Raw genomic sequence first — 13,468 nt, forward strand, 5'->3', positions numbered from 1 at the left:
CCGCTAACAAAGGTGTTGGGACATGAGTAGTTTTCCCAGTTAATAGCAGGGTAGTTAAAATCACCCAGTATTAGGGTGTTTGGTTCTATCTTAATATTTTCCAGTATGTTTAAAAGGTGTAGTGAGAATCTTGGGGTATGGTGGGGGATCTGTAGCAAGCTACAATTTGGATTGCAGTCTTACCTAGTGTTAGTTGCACTTGGAGAATTTCAGACACATTGTGTTGGCCAACTAGCCTGGTGGTGTAAATATCCTTGGTGAATATTGACACTCCTCCACCTTTAGTGTTTCGGTCCTGGTTTGGTGGCCGAAAAGTGTGGTAAGAGTTGTAGCCTGGTATTGCAGGGGTGCTCTCTGGAGCCTTGAACCAGGTCTCAGTTACTGCACAGATATTGATGTTCTCCATTTTTAGGAGTGCCTCGAGAGAGTGTATTTTGAGGTTTAGACTTCTAGCATTGAGTAGCATTACCTTCAGATTTTGCATGCTTGTACCTGTTACGGTGGTGGTTTTGTCCTTTGAAGTTTGCCTAAAAAAGGCACTATAGGGGTGGCAAGAGCCTTAGCCAGTAACCTGAATCCCAGGGGCGACAGGTGCAGACCATCTCTGGCAAAGCATCGTGGTCTGTCAGTCATGTTATCCCAGGCAGACAGATACTGGATCCCCTTTGAATGACACCATAAGCTTAGCCAATTGTTGAAGTCAATCATTTTATCCTTATATTGTGGTATCATTCTGGGCGAAGGCAGGATGCTACTCAGGGCTAGGGTCATACCTGCCTGGGCCACATGATCCGAGAGCTCTTCCATGTCTCTTTTCATGTAGTCCAGGAGGTACGTCTCAAGTCATTCACTCCAACATGGACAATGACAGAGTCATATTTGTACTTGTTGTGGAGTGACTTGAGTGCATGCGTTATGTGGCGAATCCTGGCACCCGACAGGCAGCTGACTGTAATTTTCTCCTTATTCAACCTGGTGAGAGGGACATCAGTGTGCCGGACTATAGAGTCACCTATGACTAAAGTGTTAGGTACATTGTCTTGCCTTAGGGGCTGTTGCTGGGTGGCACACTGGTGTTGTGAACTATGTGACACATTGGTTGTGATTGGTGTTTGTTTGCGTTTCAGCTTCAGAGGTCTTTGTTGCTTGGGCAGGTTACAGTTAAGGGCCTCTGCATATGTGGATTTAGTGTTGCTATATGTGGGTGTTGGTGGTGCGGGTTTAGAAGGGCTATGTGTTGCTTGAGGTGTAGTGTGGGTGTTAACATTCTCCTCTTGACTGTTTAGCACAATCTTGGGTGGAGAGAGCTTTGCTTCCATTTTGGCTATGTAAGTGCATCTCTCACAGGTTGTAGTGTTGGGTGGTAGGAGGAGAGGGTTGTCTGTGTACATGAGGCAATTGCTGCATTGCCCCAGTATGCCCAGATTCACCAGGTGGACAGGAGAAATCACCGGAAGCTGACCCTTGGACATGCCTGGTTTGGGGCTTTTTTTTTCTTTGTAAAGTACAGGAGCTGTTTCCTTAGCAAGGTACTTTGCAATTATAGGCTGTTTAGTGCCTACTATTAATTTCTCCTTATTAACAAGGAGAGTTCAGTGTTTGTATGAGTTTAAGGCTTCCTAGTGCTTTCCAGCAGGTATTAGAGAAAGTGCTAGTCACAGGGATCAATCACCATCAGATAACAAATCCACTTCATTAGATTCACTAGTCACAGGGATGCTTAAAGGTAAGATTGAAAAGAATGCACTCTGCAGTGTGCACTACAGAAGTTAGATGTGAAAGTAGGTAACTTGAGTTTTACCTATTTAAAAAGTTAAGGTTTAGTGGAGAGTTACTATTTTTAAAACAGCAAGATGGATTGAAAGGGGTGGTCACTTTTGTAATTTGGTACTATGAAATACTGTAGGATGGCAAATAAATGTAAATAATTGAAGGGGTGGGATTTCAAAAATGATGATTTTGTGATTACTCACATAAGCCAGTGAAAGTAGAGAGAAATGATATATATGGTCAGATTAACATAAGAGGCGGGCAACTAGAAAGACAGTGGTATTTAACAAGACAACTTAAATGGGTGGGAGGGCGGGAACAAATTCTGCCTGACTCAGAACAGAGAGAGCTGTGGTCTCTTTTGAAGTGCAAGACCATAGGATAGGAGATTTTTACCTGGGGGATACCAAACATAGCTGGTCTCACTACCCTCTTGTAGACCTTCCCTTTCACTCTTACATCAAAACAGGAAACCAAGTCATGTCAATAATTTACTATCATATGACAGTATGCACCCCCATATATTTTTAAGAATGTGGTAAGGAGCCAGGCTTTTAGAGCCTCTAGACTCAATGGGAGGGAGTCTGACTTCTTGAGATGTACTGAAGGTATTACCAAGGAACTGATGGAGAGGGGCTATGATGGCCAGATGGTGAAGAATAATGTAGAGGAGGTAACCAGAGTCAGAGATTCAGTGGCATAACCATATTTCTCTAAGAGGCAGGTCACTAGGAAAGCTAGTAACACTAGTAAGAAAGGGATGCTCAGGATGCCCTTATATTATTCGTCTGATGTACAGACCTACATGGGTATAGTTAGTAAAAATTGGGGAATTCTGATGTCTGACAGGGGTGTCAGTATCATTATAGAACAACAACCTCGATTTTTGTTCAGGAATGGGCTCTACCTTAAAAGAAAGTTATGTTTTACAAGGAGTAAGGCTAATGCCTTACAAAATGGAGGTTTGACTATGTGTAGGCATTGTAATTTTTGTAGTTATTTGGACATTAGTACTAAATGTATGCATCCAAATGAAAAAAGACAGCATAATTTTAATGTTTCTGCTTCATACAACACCAAACATGTAGTGTATCTTGCCCATTGTTTGAAATTTTATGTTGGTAAAACTGACAAGAGCGTTTAAAGATGGAATTAGGGAACATGTGTACCACGTTAATAGAAAGGACAGCTGTTTTTTTTTTTTTTATTGTTATTGCTGTGCAGATAAGGAAACATGTTCATGGCCTAATCAGAAACCATATAAAGAAAAGCTGAAGGATGTCATACTGTTTTGTATGCAGGAAAGAAGAATGGATAGGGATATGGCAGAAGCTTTGAAACTTCAGGGAAGTTAAGAATGTTGCTTTTTTAAAGCAGTTTATGAAGATAAAGAGTACACTGTCATAGGTAGAAGCATTATCTCATTAATGTGGTATTGTAAATGTTGCAATTTTTAGCTAGCTTGCCAATTGTAAATGTTGAAGGAATTTTCCTCAAGATTAAAAGCATGTTTCCGTGGCTTTATTGCCAAACAGGAAACAGCAGCTTCATGAGAATCACAAGAAGCAAATCTAAATCATAACAAAACATGGATATTTTATACCTAAAGTAGTGCAAGAGTCAGCAATTTATTATTTGTTACAGGTAGGGTCCTACCTTTAGTATTATCCAATATTGTTTGAAGTTTTTACCCATTTTTCCCCAATTTAACCAATAGATGCACTTTCTCCATTTGACAATTGTAGACCCCCCCCATTTCTTCCAGACCCAATAAAGTTTTGTTCTCTATCTCACAATAACAGTCCCTTAAAATCTCGTGTCCAGTAAAATTACATTTTCTGTCTGGATGATAGCTACCATTCCATTAATTGATTGCTGACATCATTCAGTAAATTTCTTTCCCCATCTGGATGGTGGTTCAAAGCCCAACACAGTTCCTGAGACTTTTTACACACTTTCTCAGTGGAGCTATACTTTGACATGAATTGCACTGCTTGCCCATTCTAATAAACATGCAAAGTAAATAGAACATAGCTACACTTCCCTATCACTGCTATGTAAATGTATACCTTTGAACATTTCTATTCATGCAGTGTTAAAAATGCCACTATCCTAACAGTGTTTCACTTGGGTCTATAGTAGTTCATTGAAAACTAACTTTAGCAAATGGCCATTCATCAAACATAAATCAGCGAACAGCCATTCATTGAACATTCACATCAGTGAATGTTTTTCCCAGGGCATTGAGTTACTGGTCAGCATTAGGAAATTTGCCCTTTTCTCCACTGTAGTGTGATCTTAGAGTTGGTATATATAAGTAGGGGGGTCTGGGGGGAGTAGCCCCCCCCCACTTTGGTAGGTTTGATATACTGTGGTGTGTGTGTTTGATATACTGTGGTGTGTGTGTGTGTGTGTGTGTGTGTGTGTGTGTGTGTGTGTGTGTGTGTGTGTGTGTGTGTGTGACAGCTGGTATGTTGGCCAAGTACCTCACTGCCCTGGGAAATGTTTGCTGATATGAATATTTGATAAACAGCAGTTCGCTGATTTATGTTAGATGAATGTCCGTTTGCTGAAGTTATTTTTTGACACAGAAATATAGACCCTTTCACTCATATTGTAATCTAATAATGTTGCTTTTAACAAAAAACTTATTCAGATGACAACCTTATAATGTTGCTTCTAACAAAAGCCTGTTCATCTAAGAATGTCTCATTCATTTTACGACTTCACAATATGATTATATACTATCCTATTCTAATCTCATATAAAGGTAGCAGCAGCATAATATCTCAAACAATTCTACTCAAATAAATCCATCCCAGCACTTTTGCCTAATAAAGTCCCTCTAACAGTAGTAAATTATTGGCACAGCTTTCATGAAGAGGCATTGTTGAAACTGTGACTGAATTTAACTGTGTCAGGGGACAGTCATAGGGTCATTAACTGAACTACGTAGTAAAGCTGTTATTAACTAAGACTCAGTTTATCCATTAAATTATGGGAAGATTACAATCGAGCAACCCTTATATGCTGCCAAATTTTATTTTCTGTTACTGTTTAGCAATAATTTTTCAGAATACATGCAAAGCTGGGGGCATAACAAAAGATTACAGCAATCAGCCATGGACAAGCACTGGATACTTGACTTCCATGCTGAGATGGTGAAGGTGAAAAATAATTAAGCTGCAAGGTACAACAATAAAGGCTACACAGAAAACAAAGCATACAGGGTAGGTTGTGCAGCAGCTAGGAATTTGTGATAATCATTTATTGTGGAAAGTTGAAAGTTATGTAGACAAATTTTGCCATATTGTCTTTATATGTCATGTCATTCTGTGCTGGTGCGTAACCTTACTTTTGGCAAACAAACGTGCGTGCGAAGGGAAGAAACCATCACTCTCACAAGCAGGAGGAAATAAGTGAGATAAAGTAGTCAAAGTGTAACTTAATGTATTTATAATAGCCTTTTTTTTAATTCCAGACTGAAGTTTTTCATAGTTTTACCATAATCTCTTAATGTAATATATGTGCTTATTTGCAGGAGGTACTGGATTTAGCACGTTTGCTGTTGGCTGAACTTGGACAGGACAATGACTGTGAAATTAATGAGAAGAAATCAAAGCTGGAGCAGTTGAAGACAGTTCTAGAAATGTATGTACCTGTTGTTAAAGAAGAGATATGGAACAGTAACAGTTGATGCATTACTAAACCAGATATCATTTGAAAATTAATTTGTGTATTAAGGCTGTAAAAAGGCATAATACATTTTAAATGACCTTACTTTCAAAACCACCTTTAGTACATTAGAGTAAATTATCAAAAAGCATCAGAGTAAATCATTGAAGGCATTCTGAACATGAACAGTCCCACAAACCTAAATAAGCGAAAGCAGTTTACATATTTTGTCTTCTTCTACAATGCTTAACTTAGCCATTCATTATTCTCAAGCTGGATACAAGCTAATTGATTGTAGCTACTGCTGATAAGCAGATGAAAATGGCTCACAGTGCAGAAACTAAGCCTCTACGTCTAAAATTCACTAGTGCCCCTCATGCAATAAATGTTTTCTTTCTCTTATTCAGTCCTGCTTATGGTGCAGAAACCATGACACAAGTTCTAGAACTTATGCCACTAATGCAAGAATGTGATTTTCTCCTATTCAGCACTAGGCACCAAATGTAGAAGCAGAGTTGTTCATGCACTCTTGTCCTTTACACTTTCGTACTTTGAAAGAGCTACACATATGAGACTTTTTTTTAACATTGCCAGTAGATCCAGGTTATCTTGTCAACCAAACAGATGATGTTGATGACAGGGGATTGTACCTTTGATGTTCTGGTACAGGATAAAAAAAGAAACAAATAGTCTGAGTCCATATACCCTTGGCAATATGTAGCTGTTATTTCCTCTTTTCATTCCATGTCATCCATGTATGAAGGTTTTCACATTCAAGCTGAAGTACTTTTTATGTGGCTGCCAATATTTAATAACCTAATATGGTACACATTTGCATTCATTTTCATTTCTTACTGGCATAATTAACAGTTCACATGGCATAACTGTTGGATCTTATTGGGCCCTTTCCACTTTTCCAACAATTTGCTATGGTGACTGGACAGCATAAACATTATCTGAGCTGCAAGTCTGTAGTAATTATTTACATTGCATGTAGTGGAACTTCTCTTTTTCTAGGACATGTAGCAAATTGTCACCTATTTCCCTGCTTAATGTAGATGCCATCTTAATTCTGTCATGTATTGCACTATATTTTTGTTGTCCAGATGTGCTGTTTCCTGTGATCCCTTGACTACATCTGGAAATCCTTAGGGTCATACCTATCATCTGTCCAGAATTGTGCAGAATTTCCAGATTTTTGCCTCATATCTTTAGTCTTTTTTCTCATAACATTTGTGGTCATAACATTTGTAGTTTTCTGGCAAATTATTGAATATTGGAGTCACAGACTAATAAAACATATTTCAGACTTCATATCCTTCAGAAAATGCATGATAATGCAGAACATATTATTCTAGCAATTTTCTAAGTTTATAAGAGCAACATTTAAAATATGTCCCTGATTTGGTGCCTTTGCAACACCATTATTTTTGTTTTTGTCCAAAATTATTGTACTAGGAGGTGGTGAAGCATTCTTATGGCAGATATTTATACCTCATATGTTAAAGCTGATAGTTCATGCAGTGAAAAAAAGTAAGAGAAGAACATTGTTTCAGCCCTGTGCCTCAGGTTCTAAAATTCTAAATAATTATTTGGGCATTTCTTTGATTGGAAATGGAATTTCAAGTGAAATAAATTTGCATTAAGTTGTAGATTTAATTAGATTGATGGGACATGAAACTGGTTTCATGATTATTTAAGTTTTTTTATACCCATTTAATTAAAAATCTCAGTTATTTTTCCAGCCATCCCTTTGGCTAAGAATGGCAAATGAAGAATAACCTTAAGGTGTTGTGCAGAGCAATTTATGATCAATAGAATATTTCTGTGCCCATTACTGTTTTCTTCAAATACTCCTTGATGTCTGTCTCATGGCACAGGAAGTACAGGAATCATGATGGGCAGAGGCATGAAGGGAGGGAGCTTTCTAGTTCTTTTCAGAGCAGCTAGTTGTATTCAAGGTGAGTGACACAAAAGTATTCAACCTGTTGCTAAGTCCCAGGCCAAAAGAAGCATGTTGACTGCATATAATTTATGTTAAATTAAAGCAAATGTATTTTTTTTCATAAAAATGTAGTTGCAAATCATACATTTTGCAAGATGTATAATATGTATGTAATGTAAAAATTAAGTTGCACTGAGTGTACATTCTACAACTGTTAGAAATTGGAATTCAGCCTGTTCTCAAGTGTATACATATTTGCAGAGTGTTTAGCTTCAAATGAAATATAGGTCCTTATTTAGGCAATAGCTTGTTGAACTCGACCTGCAACCATCCACCCTGGAAAAGCATCAGCCAGATTTTAAATCTGAGGAAGAGGGACTGCCTGTGCCTCTTTTTAGCAGAGGAAAAGCAGCCAACAATAGTGTTATTTGGGACTCTGCACAGTGTACTGTGTTTTTGAAGTAATGCTGTCCTGGAGACTATTATATGAGTATTTGTGTATAAAATAATCTTGGTTAAATTTTAATTCATGTTGGTAAGTTTGCACTGGAAAGGACTGAGTTCAGTCTGACATGGGTAAAATCCTGTGGAGTCAGTGATTATAACTGTAATCTGTAGCTTTACAGTGTAAAGCTTATTTGGATGTGACATGCATGGGTTATTACCAGAGACAGGAGTGCATATTTTATGTATGCTGTTAAGGTTAATTACCCATTACATTTTAATTGATGATAGTGGAACAGATATAAAAAGCATAACATCATATATAAATTGGATGCAGTGATGTGGTTTGAGAGACCATAGCCCCAGTTCACTGCAATGGCATTTGGACAATGGTATTTGACATCATTCCATGCCTTGTCATTGAGGTAGAATGTTCAAGCTGTAATAATTTATTTTGGAACCTTTGGCATTAAGATCTGGTACAGATTTAACCTATATTGATATCCTGTTCATCTCACTATAGGATACTTCCAGTTAACACCAAGTGCAGGTTGTGTACAGATTGATCACCAACTAAGACTTTACGTTTTCATACAGACAAGCATTATACAGGCTACTAACTGTCTTACTGGTCTCTTTGTTTGCATTAGTACGGGATACTGTCTTAACACATTTTGCTCTTGTAAAAATAGACACATGAAGTTCTAGCAGGTGGCATGGAAGTTGAATTAACAGTTGAACCTGGATATACTTTTGCTGTACTCTTATTTTTTTAGCAGGACTCTATCATCTTTCATCTTTGGGAGACTCCTTTCTTTTGCTGCCTTTCATTTTTACAGTAATGTATCTAGAGTGGAGCAAAGGGGGCAGCTGCACCAGGTGCAGTGTATTGGGAATGTGATTGGCAGCTCCTTTTTTCTTTATTTTATCTCTCTTTGTGTGTTTTGGCTGTTGCATTGTATCAGGTTGAGGATGGGCTGTAGGACTTGGTGTTCCTGTAGAACAGAGAAGCACCAGATCAAATGTACCTTTTTTAACTGTCATGTACAGAGCATAATAATGTTAAGACATGGAACTCCTCTAATGTTGAGGTTCACCAGCTCAAAGGATACTTCTTTTTTTTTCTCATGTCAAATGCATGAGGGGCATAGGGTAGTTGTTTGGACCTGGTGCTTCTCTACTGTCAAGGAGCACCAAGATCAAAGGGGCCTTCTTTTTTTTCTTTCTTTCACATAGAGACCATAATGGGCATGGGGTAAATGTTAGAACCTGGTGATTTGCACAGTTAAAGAGCACTGTATTGAACTTTTTTTTGCACTTTCACATTGAAAACATTTGGGTGCTTGATCAGGTGAGTGGCACCAGGCACCACAAGAATCAGCTGTGCCTCTGCATCTTTATTAATTTTTCTGGTGTTTAGACTGGGTGTTAAAGTCTTAGGTCTGGGAAGACAAGAACTTACCTTAGCTTCAAAACATGAGCCTTACTCTGTTCTCTCCTCCTTCAATGCTGGTAAAGGAATTATTTGAGCAGCCCCAGTTTTTGATTATCCTTTTGACTCCAATGATATTCATTATGAAACCATTTTTGTTTGCATGTATCAGCTTATTTTTATACTTGCACATCTGTACATGTACATTTCAGCAAAGGACAGCCCTTGTTCATCCAGCTTTCACTGCTAATTGGTTCCCCTACTTGAGGCAGTGAAACAGATGATGTCCTTCCATGTCACTATTGCAGTATTCATTTAAGGGATTTCCTGCCATGGATTGCCCAACATTCAGCCAGTATACCAAAGCCTGTAATTCTTACAAGGGGTCTACTTCAGATGATTGAAGTTTCAGTACATCGAACATTGTAAGGTCAAAGATCAGATGATCAAAGTTCTGAAACATCGAACATCAAATTAAAAAAAAATCTAAAAATAGAAGAAGTCTTCTTTTACTTTTTTGCAGGGGGACAACCCCCCCTATGCCCTCCACACCCCCCTGCTACTTAAATATACCAACTCCAAGATCGCACTACAGCAAGGGAAATGGTAAATTTCCCACTCTGTGCTGTACAGCGATCTCCATTCAGAACATTCAGTGTTTCAGAACTTCGAGTATCTGGTCTTCGACCATATGATTGATATTCTGAAACTTCGATCACCTGAAGTAGACCCCTTAAAAGCACCGCACATCACATGTATACTTCTCACACAAGGTGTAAGGCATAAAGATGACATATAGATGTAAATAGTCAGAACCTCTTTACCACCACTCTGAACCCGGTCTGAATACCTTTCTGCTGTGCTGATTACCAAGCTATTTTCAGGTAAGTGCCCCATTGGGGTTTATTTTCTATATTTTCTCTTTTTGTATGATATTGTGTTCATGTCACCCAGAAAGGGAAAATGCCAGTGTGGGAGGCAGGTTCCCCATAAAGACCATCATGACCAGTGTCTTTTTTGCTTGGTTGATTCCCACAACCATATGCAGTGTTCTATCTGCCAGGTGTTTGTGCCTAAGACCCTATATAGTTGTCTCTCCTCCTTGTCGGCTCAGGGTGCTATCTCAGAATCCTCCCATCTTGAGGGCCAGCCGTCTGCCAAGAAGAAGGCCAAAAAGGTTAGGCCTGATGCTGTTGATGTCCAGCTTCCCCTGGATGTCTGTCTAGAGGCTAGTGAAAGCCCTAAAGACCATCCAGTGCTTATTTCAGATTCCTCTGCTATGACCTCATTGGAGAGCGGCATGGAACCAAATTCTTGCACGTCCTTGGAGGCTTTTCCAACATATGCACCAGACATTGAGCAGGAACCTTGGCTGATAGTATCCAAGGGACTGTGGAGAATTCCTCAGATTTTAGTAAGGGAGGAATTCCCTACCACTGTTATTGAGTCTCACCAATGGTCTTGACCCTTTGAGGGTTTTTCAGGTGGATATCCATAGGAAAAGGAGGAGAAAACTAAGTATGTCTCTCCTGTTAATAAAGCTTGTGCTACAGTAGTGTATTCATCAACTCTCTTTCAATCCAAGGTTTCCCTTTCAGGCTCTAATTCCCTTTCAGGTGCTGTTCACAGATGTCTCAGATGTGGGATGGGGAGCTACCTGAGGCCCCCTAAAGGTCCAGGGTCTCTGGCTTCCTCATCAGAGGTCAGACCATATCAGCATAAAAGAGGCAAGGGCTCTGCTTTTGGCTTTTCATTCCAATTTCATTCCAGGCCCCTCAAAGTCTTCATAGACGGTACCGCATTGATGTGGTATGTGAACACGTAGTAGTACAAGAGGTCCTAGTTCCTTTGCAGACTAGCTCTTCAGGTCTGGGATCTAGCTGCCCAGTATCAAGTGATTCTTCAGATAGTTTGCATTCCTTCAGAGCATAATCTAGTGGCAGACTCTTTGAGCATGTCCAGAACACAAGCTCACGGATGGGTGCTTTACAGACATGTGCTCCTGGACATTGTCCATCGGTGGCGTATACCACAGGTAGATCTTTTCATCTTCCTTCTGAATGGAAAACTTCTTCTATACTCTTCCACAGTCCCAAGTCCTCTGATTTGGAAAGTGGATGCTCTGTCTTATCCTTGGAAATGAATATTTCTGCACCCCCCCAACTTCTTCTGTTATCATGAGTTATGCACAAGATCAGGCAGGACTCTCCCAAAATCTTGCTGGTGACCCTTTGGCCCAGAGAGCATAGATTCCCCTTCTTTCCCACTTGGCCAGGGGCAATCACCACAAGTTACCTCAGTGGGTGGATCTTCTCACAGAAGACAAGGGATCTGTCATCCATCCTCACCTGTCCACTCGTCATATGGCATTTCTGCCAAGTGACTGTCTGAACGTCAGTTTCTTTGGCTATTCCTCCTTTTTCAGTTTTTCATAGAGACACTGTGTCTCTTCATACTAATTCTTCTTTTATGCCCAGTGTGGTTAATGATTTGTCCCCTAATCAGTCTGTTTATCTTGCTTCCTTTTTTCCTTCTCCACAGTCTGCCAGTGAGAAGGTTCTTCACACCCTGGATTTTCATAGACAGCTCAGGTATTATTTAGATAAAGCTAAAGTTAAAGGAAAATATGAACAACATTTTGTTTCTTTTTATCCAACAACTTTGGGTTTGGCTGTTTCTAAGCAAACTAGCTCCTCTTAGATTTATAAGGCTGTACCATTCTATTATTCTTTTCATGGTGAATGTCCTTCCTCATCTGTAAAGGCATATTCTACTAGAACGAGAACCTCCACTGGTGCCTTTTTCAAGGGTTTGGATACCACTCCATTCTTTGAGGCCTCCACTTGGTCCTGTGTTCATACTTTAACTAAACATTATAAGTTGGATATCATTTTCAGGACCAGGGCAGGCTTTGCCAGGGCTATCCTGCATGGGTTTGTAGATGGCTGTTCTGTGCCTTCCTCTTCCTAGACTTCGTCTTACGCTCTTGTACTCTATCTTAGGTGAAGAGTACTGCAACAGTGATAAAGAAGGACATAGTACAGTTGCATAAAATTTTACCATAACAGAAGGTGACCTGTTTCCTGTTGCGGTATTCAATCCTTCCCTCCTTTCTCCCTTTGTCCTAGCTCTTGCCCTTTGTTTTTTATGCCCTTCTGGCCGAGGTGCCCTTCTTCGTTTTTCCATTTGGAATCACATATTCTCCTTTGTCGCTGAGGGTATTCTGTTGTCCTGGGGCTTTTTCAATTCTGAGTGTTAGCATCTGTATGTCACCTTTATGGCCTACTTCTTGCATTGGGAACATGTGTGTGATGTACAGTGCCTGTAAGACCTAAAGGCTTTGGTATACTGGCTGAATGTGGGGTATCCTTTGCAGGAGATCGGTGAGGTGAAGAGTACTGCGAAAGTGAAGAAAAGGACATCTGCTGTTATGGTAAGCATGTACGCAACTGTACTTTCTGAAATGATACTGGGGGAGGGTGGAGGTCATCAGGTGATCCAGGAATGACAAGAATTTTTTATGTATATTCCCATTCACTCAGAGTGTTACAAGGTACACAAGGTATTCACGCCTCCGCAAACTTTTGCACCTGCTTGAGTCAGTTCAGTGTTAATGTTTTTTGTACATATCCACCTGGGGTTAACCCTGCAGCAAATTGGAAGCACAACACTCCTAATAGGATCTGCCCATTAGCTATGTAATATCATTCTGCCTGGACAGTCCTGTAACCTATGATCCACCTTTTGGACCCTGCTCATTAATTATGTAACCTGCAGCAAAACTCTTCAGCAAAGTAGCATTATCATGGAATTTGGCTAAAAGATTGCAGCCTCTTGCAGTCTTCAAGTAAGAACAGAGTTTTCTGTTTTTGGAAGAACTAGAATTTCACACATCTACATGACTTAAAATGCAGTGGCAACCTGAATTCATCAGAGACTATTTCTAAATTTTGCATCCTGATAGGAACACACGAGTATCTCTCACTGAACATCACTGCAGTATGTATGTTTACTGTTGAGGAAGTTTAAAAAAAATGTGTAATTCATCTGAACTATTAAAGTATTGCTGGTACTGTAAAGGGAATAATGGGTAGATTCATGAAATATTTAGAAGATATTGCTGTATTATGTATTATGTATTATATATTAGAATGGTGGGCGATGGCAACTGTGTATGGAATGAACAGAAAATAGGCAGCTAA

General features: G+C 39.5%; 1 protein-coding gene across 2 annotated transcripts in view; it reads left to right on the plus strand.

Moving 5' to 3' along the window:
* The window catches only part of LOC122806915 (inositol hexakisphosphate and diphosphoinositol-pentakisphosphate kinase 2-like), a 1,544,141-nt gene that overhangs the window by 770,078 nt on the left and 760,595 nt on the right, over nucleotides 1–13,468 (plus strand). For both annotated transcript variants that reach the window (XM_044077730.1, XM_044077729.1), the window contains one exon: nucleotides 5,312–5,421. In XM_044077730.1, the coding sequence (XP_043933665.1) occupies nucleotides 5,312–5,421 (110 nt within the window). The remainder of the gene's footprint in view (nucleotides 1–5,311; nucleotides 5,422–13,468) is intronic.

Source organism: Protopterus annectens, chromosome 7.part0, assembly GCF_019279795.1.
Source record: "Protopterus annectens isolate FY-2018-M chromosome 7.part0, PAN1.0, whole genome shotgun sequence".
NCBI classification, from domain to species: Eukaryota; Metazoa; Chordata; order Ceratodontiformes; family Protopteridae; genus Protopterus; species Protopterus annectens.